This window comes from Monodelphis domestica, chromosome 1 (assembly GCF_027887165.1).
Source record: "Monodelphis domestica isolate mMonDom1 chromosome 1, mMonDom1.pri, whole genome shotgun sequence".
NCBI classification, from domain to species: domain Eukaryota; kingdom Metazoa; phylum Chordata; class Mammalia; order Didelphimorphia; family Didelphidae; genus Monodelphis; species Monodelphis domestica.
Window position 1 is genome coordinate 455,101,481 of NC_077227.1, and position 13,156 is coordinate 455,114,636.

Below are 13,156 nucleotides of genomic sequence, written 5' to 3' on the forward strand. Positions count from 1 at the left end.
CACTCGTTTACTTTGTGGATTATCTGTGGCAGTTTAATCCAGCCTATATGTGCTTAGGAAATAGGTACTAAAGGTTCATGCTGACCTGAACCTAAGAAGGGAAATTTGCCACCAAAACTATGACTCAGATAAATACAAATTGGTTTTGGATTATCTATGGCTTTTAGTTAGTTATCTGTGCTAGATACACACTCTATTAATGTGAATAATGGAGATTTGGTTCATGTTTAGTAAAAGGTATTAGCAGGGTAATGGGCATTATCCTAATGGATATGACAATTTGGCCACTAAGAAGTAGAGAAAATAGCATGATATCATGGAAACAGAGGACCTGGTTCCTCATTTCAGTTCTGCATCTTACTTCCTTGGTTACTTTGCTCATATCACTTCCCCTTCTTGATCTCAGGTTCATCAAAAGATACCTTCAATTTCTGGATTCCAGAGTTCACATTGCTTTAGTTTTCCTTGACTAGGGATCAGCCAAATATAAATTATGAAGCATAATTATTGTCCTACTTCCTTTTTTAGGGAACAATTTTTAGTTGTATTAGGGGATGAGTTCTCTGGCCTTTCCAAGAGCCCTCCTTTTCCATCTGTTTTTGCTTATGTCTCTTTTCTATTCTTAGGCTGTATTTTGTATCAGAGTTTAAAGTTTATATGTCACATGTAATATTCCCACCCACCTCCTAATTCTGCAAAATGCAAGGATGCTATCTTGTAGAAACAACTTTTTTTTTCCAGTGCCAAGTACAGTGTACATAATCGGTATCTAAAAATGTTTAATTAAATTCTAGCTTGGGGAGACAACAGTCCATCCATGTGAAATGCTTCGGGAGAGCCAGGTAAGGGCAAAAGTGACCAATATCCTTCCCCTTCCCCTCTCCCGATCAGTACCTTGATCCATGATACCCACTCCACCAGTACATGCAGTAGGAAATATTGTCATCTCAGATGTCTGAAGGGACATTTCTGATATTCTAATAGGACTATTATCCAGTAAAGTAATCATGAATGATTCCTGAATTCACCATCATGAAACCCTGGGGTTGTAAGAGGATTTTTATGTACTTTTCTGCTGCAGGAATCTGGATGATGATGACTTGGAAGAGAAAAGTTAAATTTCTGTCACACAGTACTTTGGCAAACAGTGATAATTTCCAGGCATAATTCATTACAAATTCACTATCGGCTTATAACTTCTTAGAGCATCTCCAAAGCTGAGAGCAGTGAGAGTAGTGGGTTCACTGAAAAACTTCATTACCGTTAGAGCAAATAGTAACTTTTGTTTGCCAGAGAAGTGCTTTAAAAGCTTTATGAAGGGAAAGGTAGAATACTTTAAAATCAAAAGTGAGTCCACCAGAAGCCAACAACTCGGTCAGAATATCTGAAGAATGAATTTAAACTAGTTCTCTTGGCACATACCATATAACAGAGTTTCTATTGTACTTTCCTGATATGTACAGAGTTTGACACAGACACATATCAAAGAATGGGAAATGGCATTTGGGGCATTGAGACATGGAGAAACAGAGTTATCTACTTCTAGGGGTGGGTCTGTATAAGACCTGGGTAGTAGCCTGTGACTGGTGGAGACTGTGGCTACTTCTGGATACTGGAGACCCTCAAAGATCCAGAAGAGATAGGAAACTGGCCATGAGGCAACACCGGTCTAGAGGATAAATGATGCAGATACCAAAAGTCATGACTGGTGGAGAGAGGGAGAAGCAATAGCTAATCACCCTTCCAGGGGCTGTAGGGCCTGGCCAAATGTGAGAGGACAGCTCATGGCTCTGTCTCAACAGTGCCTAGTTGTATGACCTTGAACAAGTAAGTCTCTTCGCAACTCTAAGTCCCAGTTTGCTCCCCTGTAAAATGAGGGAATTGGACTAGACAACTTCTAGGGTGCCCCCTAATTCCAACATTCCATGCCCTACGTTCTAAGGTCTCTTCTGGCTCAGATATCTTATAATTCTTACTTACCTAGTTACTGGACAGGGTTTCTCATAAAGTGTTTTCCTCTATTCAAGGGAACAAAGTACCACTGGACACTGGACTAAGCAGAATACTCAACAGGAATCCCTAGAGAGGATTGCACATTTTCCCAAGCGCTTTTGGTATGGTACTCTTCCCTCTCTAACTTCTTCTTTTGTTGATGGAGACTAAAATAGGCCCCAGGAACTTCTTGTACTCCAAATGCAGCTTTGCTCAGTGAACATAGGAAGGCAAGAGATATAATGAATAGAATGCTGGACTTGAAGCCAGAAAGAGCTGAACTCAAATCCTATTTCAGATATGTACTAGCTGTATGACCCCAGAAGAAGCTTTTAATCTCTCAGCCTGTTTTCTCATCTGTAAAATGAGGGGGTTGAGCTTGATGGTCTCCAAGTGCCCTTTCATTTGTAAATTGATGAACCCATGATAGGTAAAGGTCTTCCCAGAAGACTGGAGGTTTGGGAGAATTAGAAAGAGAAAGGTTTCAGGCCCTGGAACTGCTGTTTTTATTTCAGTCTCCGAGAGTGTCAAATGGAGCCCCCAGACCTAAAAAAGCTGCTCCAGATTCTGAAGACATGTCATGGATGTCTAGAGATCAAGTAAGTAGAATAAATGTCTTCTCAGGTTCACTTTGCCCTGCCTTTCTCCTGTAACTCAAAGATGGTGGTTTCTGGCAGGGATGCCTCCGCAGGGTTGTCAGGCACTTGGTCAGTCTCACAATTTTGGGGGGCCAAGGAAATAACTGCTGAGGTTCAAACCACTTAATATTATCCTACAGTCATCATAACCAATACAATCCAGCCAGCCTCTTTCTCTTAGACTCAAAGTCTTATGCTGGGAAGGGATGCCTAGAAGAACATTGACCCAACTCCGTTCAGGGTTTGCCTTTCCTCCTGCTGGAAGATGCTGGGAATGGTGGTATTTCCTACCCACTAACAAAAGACTTGCTAGTGGTGCCAGTTTGTGGGGAGCTGTCTACACAGGACTAAGTCAATGAACCAGCAAACATTTAAGTAGCTCTTATGTATCAGCTTATGTGCTAGGGACTTGCTAAGAGCCTGGGATAGAAAAAGCAAAAATGAAAACAGTTCTTGCCTTCAAGAAGCTTATTTCTAACATGAATATATTTCAGTAAGATATATTCAAGGAATGGGGGGATAAAAGTACCAAACCAAGGTGATGTCACATGTGAGAGAGATGTCACCCATGGCAGAAATACAAAAGAGATGAAGTTTGTCTTTAGTGGACTTCCAAGAGCCCAGCGTCCTAACACAGAATATTTCCACCCAGGGCCACTCTAAGTCCCCACTAATGGTGTCCCCAAGAGCCTATTCTTTTTGTGCAGTGTTCTGGGCCATTCCATCATAAAGAAGGATCTGTTTCTATGTATTCTGTCTTAAGATCCTGCTAAGCTGATTTTGCCAAAGAATGTTTATGGCCTGAGGAGTCACCTCTCCCAAGTAGCATCCTTCCATTTTTAAAAGGGCCTCTAAAGCTAGAGCCCATGGGGCATTGATAAGAATTATAGGTCCTATGAAAAGTCAACAGGGAAGGTCATTTGGGGCAAGGAGAGACTGGTTTTGGTGCCAGTTACTCCAAGTCAGGGCTTTTAGCTCCCTTCTTGGCCCTGATCCTAGCCCAAAAGCAAAAGAAAAGAGAGGTAGTCCACTAGCCAGTCACTGTTTAACTAAGATTTCCTCAAGCATCTTCTCCAGGAAACCACAAGGCTCCTTTTGCACACAAACAGCTGCCAGCCTACCATTTCCTAGGCACACCTGCAACTCCATCCAGGCTTAGTGAGGATTCCTGTTCTGGTATGAGTAAAACAAGTTGGTGGCTTTCAATTGTAAGACTGAAATAGTATTGTAAGAAGATTCATTTGGCATTGTGATGCAGGATGAATGTGAAAGAGAACCTGGAAAAAGAGAGACCAGTGAGTCAATCAACAAATATATTTATCACCTGCCTATGCCTTGCTGGAAGCTTTTGAAATAGTCCAGGTGTGAGATCATAAGGGCTTGGACCAGTGTTGAAGCATTGTGGTTTGGCAGAGTGGGAGAAACTATGAATTCAAATAGGAAACTTGGGTTCAAATCTGTTCTCTTCTCTGACTTTAATTAGCTCTGTGTGCTATAGGCAAGTCACTTATCCACACTGAGCTATGACCTTTTTGAGCTTCAAATTTCCTCATTTTAAAATTCATCTATTACCTACCCCACAGGATTGGGAGCAATCTGGAAAAATGAAGGTCTTATAAAGATGGTAGTAACAGGAATGGAAAGGAAGATATATGGGAGGACTTATAGATGAGAATGTCCTTTATCCCCAACCTTTGGCTCTGAGGTCTGGAATGAACTCTGAAAGGATAAAGAAGTTTACTTAAAGCAGAGATGCTTGGCGGATGAGAAAGGGCATACCTTTCCTTGAAAATCACTGTTCATTTGTATTTGAAGGCAGTAAAAGCCTAACAAAAGGGTTGGCAAAGAGGAATGAGGTAGTCAAGGCAAAAGTTTAGTGGGACAGGGGTGGGGGTGAAGGAGCCAACTTGGAAGGATCATTTGGAATCTCTTGGAAGGACATTGGCATTCCATTTTTCTATGAGGCAGAACTGACAGGCACTAAGGAACTCAAGCTTCTTCCCCTTCCTGTCTTCCTTCCTCAACTACTACATTATAGCCTAGATGCCAATTATATGGTAAGTATACTGTAATTAGGGGCATTTTGTGTAATAGATGAAATAAGTTGCTGGTTGAGGGATAAAACCCAGGATTTTTGGTTGTTTCATCCTCCATGAAGATATTCCTAAAACAGTTTTCAAGTTAACTCATTGGTGGGGATGGCACATACTTTTCTCTTTGTTGCTTCCTTTAATGGTTCTGGTTTTAGCATCTACCTGGCTTTGAATTAACACTGAGCAGTTTGACCTCTGGGTTCCAAAAACCTCTGTTGAAAGAGACTCAGGTAAAAAGTCATATGCCGATGATCCCACAGAATGGGAGGTTGGAGAGCCTTGGGCTTAGTCCTGGCCACCAACTAATCTTCCCCTTCCCAAGAATTACTGCAAAGGTGATTCTGACCACTAAGGGGAAGAAATGGGGAAGAGAAACTTTTCTGCCTTGGATTGATCTCTTTGTGTCTTCCTGTTTCACATAAATAAATCAATAACATTTATTAAGTGCTTTCTATGTACAAAGCACCATGCCAAGCTCTGGGGATAGGAATAAAAAAGTAAGGTAATATTTGCTCTCAAGGAGCTCACTTTCTAATGAGGGAGACTACTCATATGCAAGGTTTCAGCTGCAAGTCATACAGAAAGGTCCCATGGCTCTTAGGAGGAACAGTAAAGTAGATGATAATGACTTTTCTCGGATAGTACATCTACTGATAATATATATCAGCTTCTGATGTTGAACCATTTGACAGTGTCAAAGATTTTGATGCAAGAACTTTCTTTTCTGGGTATTCAAGCACATGTTGAATAACCACTTGTTAAGGGGAGCAAAAGGGGGATTCTTATTTAGTTACAGGTTAGACTAGAGGACCTTTGAGGTCCCTTCCAACTCTGGCATTCTGTGATTTCCCATTCTGAGATTCAACTTAGGGTAGTTTGCAAAAGGTCTCAAAGAGATCTCTGGAAAGGATCAGAGATGGAGCCATGCACATTGGCTGAGAACCGTCATTTCATTTCCTTCCCACATCCTCTATCTAGTGGCCAAGAAGGGTCTGACTGTCATTCCTCTGCTCAGGCACATTCAATGGTTATCTTATTGCCCTCGCATCTAAAACAAAATACAAACTCAGTCTAAAATTTAAGGTGTTTTGCAATCTGGCTCCCACCTATTTTTCCAGTCTTATCTGATGCTTTCTCCTCCATGGAACTTGGGGTTCCAGTCAAACTAACTTCTGGTTGTTTCCTGTCTCCCATTTGTATGCATTCAAACAAACTATCCCCCTTCTGGAATATTCTATATCCTCATCTCTTTCTCTGATAATCCTCTTCCCCTCATTCCCTTTCTTCCCACTCCCCTAGTTGCTTATGTTCTCTCCTTCCTCAGTTTAGTATTATTATGTATGTGTGTGTATATGTGCATGTGTGTATGTTGTGCCCTCAGAAGGTTAAAAATTCCTCAAAGGCAACTACCATTTTTAATCTTTATATCTTCAGTACCTAGAACAGTTGCCTCATTAGCAAGTACTTAATAAATATTGAGTTCTCCAGTTATAACTATAAACTAGTCATCCTGGAGCAGCTAGGTGGCTCAGTGGATTGACAGCCAGCCATTAGAGATGGGAAGTCCTGGGTTCAAATCTGGACCCAGATACTTCCCAGCTGTATGACCCTGGGCAAGTCACTTAACTCCCATTGCCTAGCCCTTACCACTCTTCTGCCTTAGAACCAATACACAGTATTGATTCTAAGAGGGAAAAATAAGGGTTTTCAAAAATAAAGTAGTCCTCCTATCTCCCTCACCCTCTTGCATTAAACACGATACTTCTTTTTGGTCTGTAACTGCTGCTGAATTTTTCCCTCCACAGATTCTCCCATGTTATTATGAGTGATGAGAGCATTGAGGAGTTACTGAACCACCTACCCCAGCTCCATAGTCTGAACCTATTACAGTAAGAATTTTTCCCTATGTAATCTATCTACTATATACCATGATGTTACTGAATTTTTTAAATATTTCTTTTCACTAATTTCATGGAACCTTTCCTGGCAAAGTCATATGATATACCAGCTCTTTATTATTCTCTGGTTTCAAAAGGCAGAGATAAGAGACCTTAAATTCCCATTCTGGTACTTTATTACTATGGCCAGAGATAATGAATTAGGAAGACTTTGGAACTTGCAAAGTACTATACATGGATGTGAGGGATCATTGTTCTTATCATCTCTAAGGTCACTGGGAAGCCAAATTAAACATGGTGTAGGGTGTGTGGTACCTGGAACAGAAAGGGCCTGAGGAGTGGGAACTTACAAATGCAGTATGTTTCAGGAAAGATTTGTAAAGGTCACAATCAGGCATGTACAAGGAAAGTGTTTTTGAGCAGTGGCCTCATTTGTATTTATAACTCTCGTTTTCCCATTTCAGATTGGACTTATTCAAATGAAAGGATTTATTTTAAATATTTTCTGCAGGGCTAAGGGACAGATAAATTGTTAGAGGGAGAAAAATACATAGAGAGAACACCCCCTCTCCCCCCAAAAGGCCAGCTGAGCTGGAAAAATATGACAGGAAATTAAACTAGTATGATAATGACAATAATAATAATAATTCTCTAGATTTCTATAGAGCTTTTCTTTCTGAGAATCCTAAAGAGCTGTCACATCTCTATCTCCTTTTAGTCTAATAATTTCTCTGGCAGGAAAGGGGAAGGGCAGCTCATAAATGGGGCTGGCTAACTCAACAGAATAGAGTATACTTGCAAGGAGGTCAAGGACACCTGTTTTGTCCCTGGGTAAACTAAGTTGCTTACTCTATCCTACAGGCCCTTAACCCAAGTTGGCCTTTTTACAAATATTAAATAAGTCAAAAGAACATGAATGGATAACAGGAACTTTGACTCTGGAGTCAGAGGACGTAGTTTCAAATCCTGCCTCTGGTACCAGTATCTGTGTATTAGACCCAGGTTTCTTTGTTTATGAGATAAGTGGATTCGATTCTTTTCCTTCTGAAGTCCATACCAGCTCTAGATCTAGGAGCTAATGATATAGTAGTTTGTCATTAGAAGATAATACATAGGGGCATGTGGGTAGCTCAGTGGATTGAGAGCCAGGCCTAGAGATGGGAGGTCCTGGGTTCAAATATGGCCTCAGACACTTCCCAGCTGTGTGACCCTGGGCAAGTCACTTAGCCCCCATTGCCTAGCCCTTACCACCCTTCTGCCTTGGAACCAATACACAGACAGTATTGATTTTAAGGCAGAAGGTAAGGGTTAAAAAAAACATATCTTTTTTTTTAAACCCTTACCTTCCATCTTGAAGTGTCTGAGGCCAGATTTGAACCCAGGACCTCCCATCTCTAGGCCTGGCTATCAAATTACTGAACTACCCAGCTGCCCCCAATATACGTTTTATTACTCTTATTTGGTAGATGAGGAAACTGAGGCTCTGAGAATACCTTACATTATCTCTTGAAATCCATGGTAATTCTGTAAGACTGGGAGAGTTGGTTTTTAGTTAATTTTTCAGTCATATCTGACTCTTTATGACTCCATTTGGGGTGTTCTTGACTAAGATTTGTTTGCCATTATCTTCCCCCAACAGGGTTAAGTGACTTAGGATCACATAGTAAACCAAGGCTGGATTTGAACTGAGGAAGGGGACTCTTCCTGATTTCAGGCACTCTATCCACTTGAGGCAGTGACAATAGGTATCTGTAAGTCTGTTGTGCTGATGAGGAAACTGAGGCTCAGAGAAATGAAAAGTAAAGTGACTTGCTTACAAGTAGAAAGCTAGTTAAATGATGGAATCAGGTCTAGTACTAAATTCTACTGAATCTCCTGAGTGCAAGTCCAGTGTTCTTTTTAATTCACTAAGAAATGTCTTGTTCAACTCCCAGAGTGTCCCTCTCAGTGGTGAATGGAGACAGTAGTACCATCTTTGGATGTGAAAGAAGCCATACTACAATGAAGAAATAGGGAAACTCCTAGGCTTTGTCTGACTTCCTTCTTAGTGATTTAATTTCTTTCCTTTCATCCCTCACAGATTCAGCCAAACCAATTTATCTCAAAAGAGCACCTTCTTGTTGGCCAGTGCTGTTAACCTATGTAAACAAATTCAAAAGGTGGAAGTCAGGTATGTGGTCATATCCCATGGGAATAACAAGTCCCCTGAGATGAATCAGGTTTAAGGGTTTCATGTGCCTCTCATCTAAATTGGGGTCTCCTTAAAGGCTGAGAGAGAACATAGAACCTGCTCTGTGATCCCTTTCCTCAAGATGAGGGAATTTATAGGTTGAGCCCCAGATTCTCCATCTCTGTGCCTGGTCCCTTAAGAGGATTGTTTCTATCCCATTGGGGTGTTCTGGGATCTGGTTTTGGCAGTGAGAGCTACAGGGGGAGTCCTGATCTGTGCTTAAATATGTTTCAGGTCTCAGGAGTTTGCTTGCCTGAACTTTACTCCTGGAAGGAGGAAAGGAGTATCCTGTGGGTAAGGCAACCTTCACATGCCCATTTCAGGGATTCCCAGCTGAGATTAGAGATATTGCCAGTGCCCAGACTGACAGCCCAACTAATGCCCAAACTTTTTAACACTGGGGGCTCAGATACACAGCACAGGATGATTGACTATCAAAGGAATAAAATGTGCTGTTGATTTTGAGATAATAATGCCAACTTTAATGCAGGAAGGTAAAGTCTCCATTGGTAAGACAGTTGCTTTGAGTTGTGTCTTCATCAGTAGGTTCATATTTGCACCAAACCATCCACATTTTCTCTTCCAGGTCACCCCCATGGGACCAAGGGCTTTCATTTGTGAGATAGTTGGCCTGGTGTAGGAGCATAGCTTATGACTAGGGAATAGGCAAGCTACTGGAGAAGCCACAATCTTGGTCACTTTGACACCAAGCTGTAGCCTTCTGAGGTCATCCCTTCTATCCCTTAGAGAAACTCTGGGGCATCACCAGGGTCACAATTTGACCATCCCTGCTTTTCGTTTTTTATTCCTTAGGAACCAGCAGCCACTCTAATAATCCTTCCCTGAAGATTTGTGAGACTAGCTTTAAACTATCAAGAATATGATAATAGTCAAAACTTTGCTAAAGATTTTTGATGTAGTGACCACATCGCTAGTCTGAGGCAGCATCCTCTGGCGGCTAGGTGGGTGGCACAATGAATGGAAAGCTTGACTTGGAATCAGGAAGAACTGAGTTCAAATGTGGCCTCAGATACTTCCTAGCTGTGTGACTTTGGCCAAGCCACTTAACCACTGTGTGCTTCAGTCTTCTCTTCTGAAAAATAGAGCTGATAACAGCACCTCCTTCCTGGGGTTGTAGTGAAGATCAAGTGAGATAATATTTGTAAAGTGCTTTGCAAATTTTGAAGCACTTTGTAAAAGCTATTATTGTTATTGTTGCCTAATGGACCAAGCAGAGAGAGGAGCTGCACACTTGTGGGAAAGTGGATAAGGGTAAAGACCCTAAACTTTCCTGCTGCTGACACTATCTCCTATTTATCCTTCCTTCTTCAGGTTCACAGGTCACTGCATCAGCCAAGTGGATATGAAGCAACTGTACTGGACTCTAGGACAGTGCAAAGATCTGAGTCATCTTGAGTAAGTTAGAGCTGGGGAAAAATTTAAGAAATGAGTGAGTATGCAAGGTAGCTGTCCTAGGTGCTAGAAGGACAAAGCTAAAAACAATCTTTGTCCTTGAGGAACTTCCAGCCTACTGACAAGATATACAAATAGCCATAGAAGGAGGTAAAGTGGGGGCAGCTGGGTAGCTCTGTGGATTGAGAGCCAGGCCTAGAGATGGGAGGTCCTAGGTTCAAATCTGGCCTCAGCCACTTCCTAGCTGTGTGATCCTGGGCAAGTCACTTGACCCCCATTGCCTAGCCCTTACCACTGTTCTGCCTTGGAGCCAATACACAGTATTGACTCCAAGAGGGAAGGTAAGGGTTTAAAAAAAAAAGAAGGAGGTAAAGTGAGGAAGGAGAGACCATAAGCAACTTGTGGAGAGAGGATTCAGAGAAAGCTTCATGGAGTTGACACCTTAAAGGTGGACAAGGATTCTGAGAGGCAGAAATGAGGCAGGGATACATTATTTTTTAATGATAAATGGTAATTTTATTTTTTCTTTATTTTATTCTAATAAATTGGCACATAGGGTTTTCAAAGTTGCATGATTCATGTTGTCTCCCTCCCACTACCTACCCCCCTCTCAGAGTTGACAAGCAATTCCATTGGGTTATACATGTTCTTTCAGAGGCAGACATACATTCTAAAAAAAAATAGAAGATACCTTGTGTGATAGAGAGATGGAAGCTGAGGGAGGATCACTGAACATTCTCATCTTGGGTAGCTTTGGGTCTAGGCTTGGCTTCCTCCCATGTAGCACTCTGGGATATTACCTTTTTCTTTTGTTTCCTCATCTCTTCTACTACAGCATAAGCCCCTGAAGGCAATATTCTATATCTATTCAATTTTTCTGGAATTCCTAAAACTGTAGGTTTTGTGTATGCTTATTAAGGCAAATGGATAAAGATTGTTGATGGTGGTGATAGTGATGCTGATAATGAACCTTCAATAAGTGTAACCTAGTCTTTTTTCCATCTTGTGCAGTCTGTCGAGAAACTTGCTGGGTGATGAAGGACTCAAATATCTTCTGGAGCATTTACCTCAGATGAATCTCTCTGGCTCACTTAAGTAAGAAAGGGAGTATCCTACAGGATTGCGGGGAGGCAAAGATGGAATAAAGGGAGAGAAGTGGATGAAGTTGGGGAATACAAAAAGAGACCATCAACTGAAGGCACTTATTGGGCTATCTTTAAATAAGAACCCCAAGTTTTGGGGACCAAGAACTTGACTCAAGATAGGAAATTAAGGAAAAAATTTTAACTCTGCTGTAAAGAAGGGAAAGATATAAGGATGAGTATCACTCTGGTATCTCTTCAGGAAGAATTAAGGTCCTTTCTGTCCCTTGTTCTTCCCACTTACTGTATAAAAAAGAATTCTTGCTAGATACAGGGGAGAAAAAACATTGACCAGAGCTGAAAGTCTCATTCTTTTTTTATTTTTTAAATAGAACCTTACCTTCCATCTTAGAATCAATAGTATATATTTGTTCCAAGGCAGAAAAATGGAAAAGACTAAGCAATGAGGGCTAAATGACTTGCCCAGGATTATGTGGCTAGGAAGTGTCTGAGGTCAGATTTGAACCCAGGACTTCTCATCTCTTTTCTTGGCTCTCAAACCACTCAGCCACCTACCTGCCCCCTGAAAGTCTTATTATTGCTATTCATTTCACCCAAATAGTTCTTCTTTTGTGAACTTGAGTTGCATAATCATTGATGGCAAGGAAAGCACAAATCATTGATATTCACAAATAATCCAGAAATCTCACTTTAGCCTAAATTACTTCTTGCCTTGAACTATGTCCCTGGCAGTGAGGATGGTGGTATAATTAGCCACTCATGCTTTCTCATCCAAGTCCCCTTGGTTTCAAGCCATGTATTTAAGTTGTGGCTAGCAAAGGTTAATGAAGGGGAAGGCAGTAAACTGTAATCAATAAATAGTAGTGTTCTTTTTCCAAAGCTGGCCCCATAGAGATTGAACCTGAGGCCTTATCCTCATTAAAACTGTTCCAACTCACCAGCCTAATTGACTCCTAGCAAACTAATAATGATCTGATTTCAATGAAAGACCAGCACCATCCCTTCCTGAGGATGAATGGTGTTTGGGGGCACTGAGGTGATCCAAAAGCATGTAACTAGATGCAAAATAATATAGAGGCTAAAGTGGTGAATTTGGAGCTGGAAATATATCAAATCCTACCTTTGACAATTAACTAGCTCTGTGACCTTGGGCAAGTTATTTAATCTCTTGGACCCTTAGTTTTCTCATCTGTAGAATGGGGATAATACCTGTAGAACCTTTCTCATGTGGTTGTTGTGGGATTCAAACAAGATAATGTATGTAAAATACTTTACAAACTTTAAAGCACCATATAAATGCCAATTATTCTTATTCTTATTATTTTTATTATGGCAATGATAGATGAGGAGGAGCTAAGGGACTGGCATTGTTGATCCTAAGAATCTTTTGAGGAGTGAGGAGAAGAGTCAGAAGGGAAGTTCTTGGATGTTCTCCATACAGTGACATCCAAGGATTTCAGCCACACAGCTCTAGCCCCTTCTCTCTTCTTTCCTACTGTAGCCTAAGCCACAATGATATCTCTTGGGAAGGAGCTATGCGATTCATCACTGCTCTCTCTGCCTGGAGACAGGTCCATGAAGTCTCAGTAAGGTGAGTGACCCACCCTCCAATTTCACTTTTCCTGCCATTAGAATTTGGGAGTCTCCTCAGAATAGCAAAGGAAAAGAGGATAAACAGAGACTTAACTCACTTTCTCAAAGTCTCTTGGATGCTGATATTTTGGGAGTACACTGGGAAGACTATTCGTCTGGGAGTCAGAAGGCTTGAATCCTACTCCCAGCTCTGACA

General features: G+C 41.2%; 1 protein-coding gene across 2 annotated transcripts in view; it reads left to right on the forward strand.

Annotated features, from left to right (window-relative positions):
- The window catches only part of NLRC5 (NLR family CARD domain containing 5), a 112,853-nt gene that overhangs the window by 80,197 nt on the left and 19,500 nt on the right, over positions 1-13,156 (forward strand). For both annotated transcript variants that reach the window (XM_056812335.1, XM_056812336.1), the window contains exons 21-29: positions 795-842; positions 2,028-2,114; positions 2,508-2,591; positions 6,529-6,612; positions 8,702-8,791; positions 9,086-9,145; positions 10,184-10,267; positions 11,276-11,359; positions 12,869-12,958. In XM_056812335.1, coding sequence (XP_056668313.1) covers positions 795-842; positions 2,028-2,114; positions 2,508-2,591; positions 6,529-6,612; positions 8,702-8,791; positions 9,086-9,145; positions 10,184-10,267; positions 11,276-11,359; positions 12,869-12,958 — 711 coding nt within the window. The remainder of the gene's footprint in view (positions 1-794; positions 843-2,027; positions 2,115-2,507; positions 2,592-6,528; positions 6,613-8,701; positions 8,792-9,085; positions 9,146-10,183; positions 10,268-11,275; positions 11,360-12,868; positions 12,959-13,156) is intronic.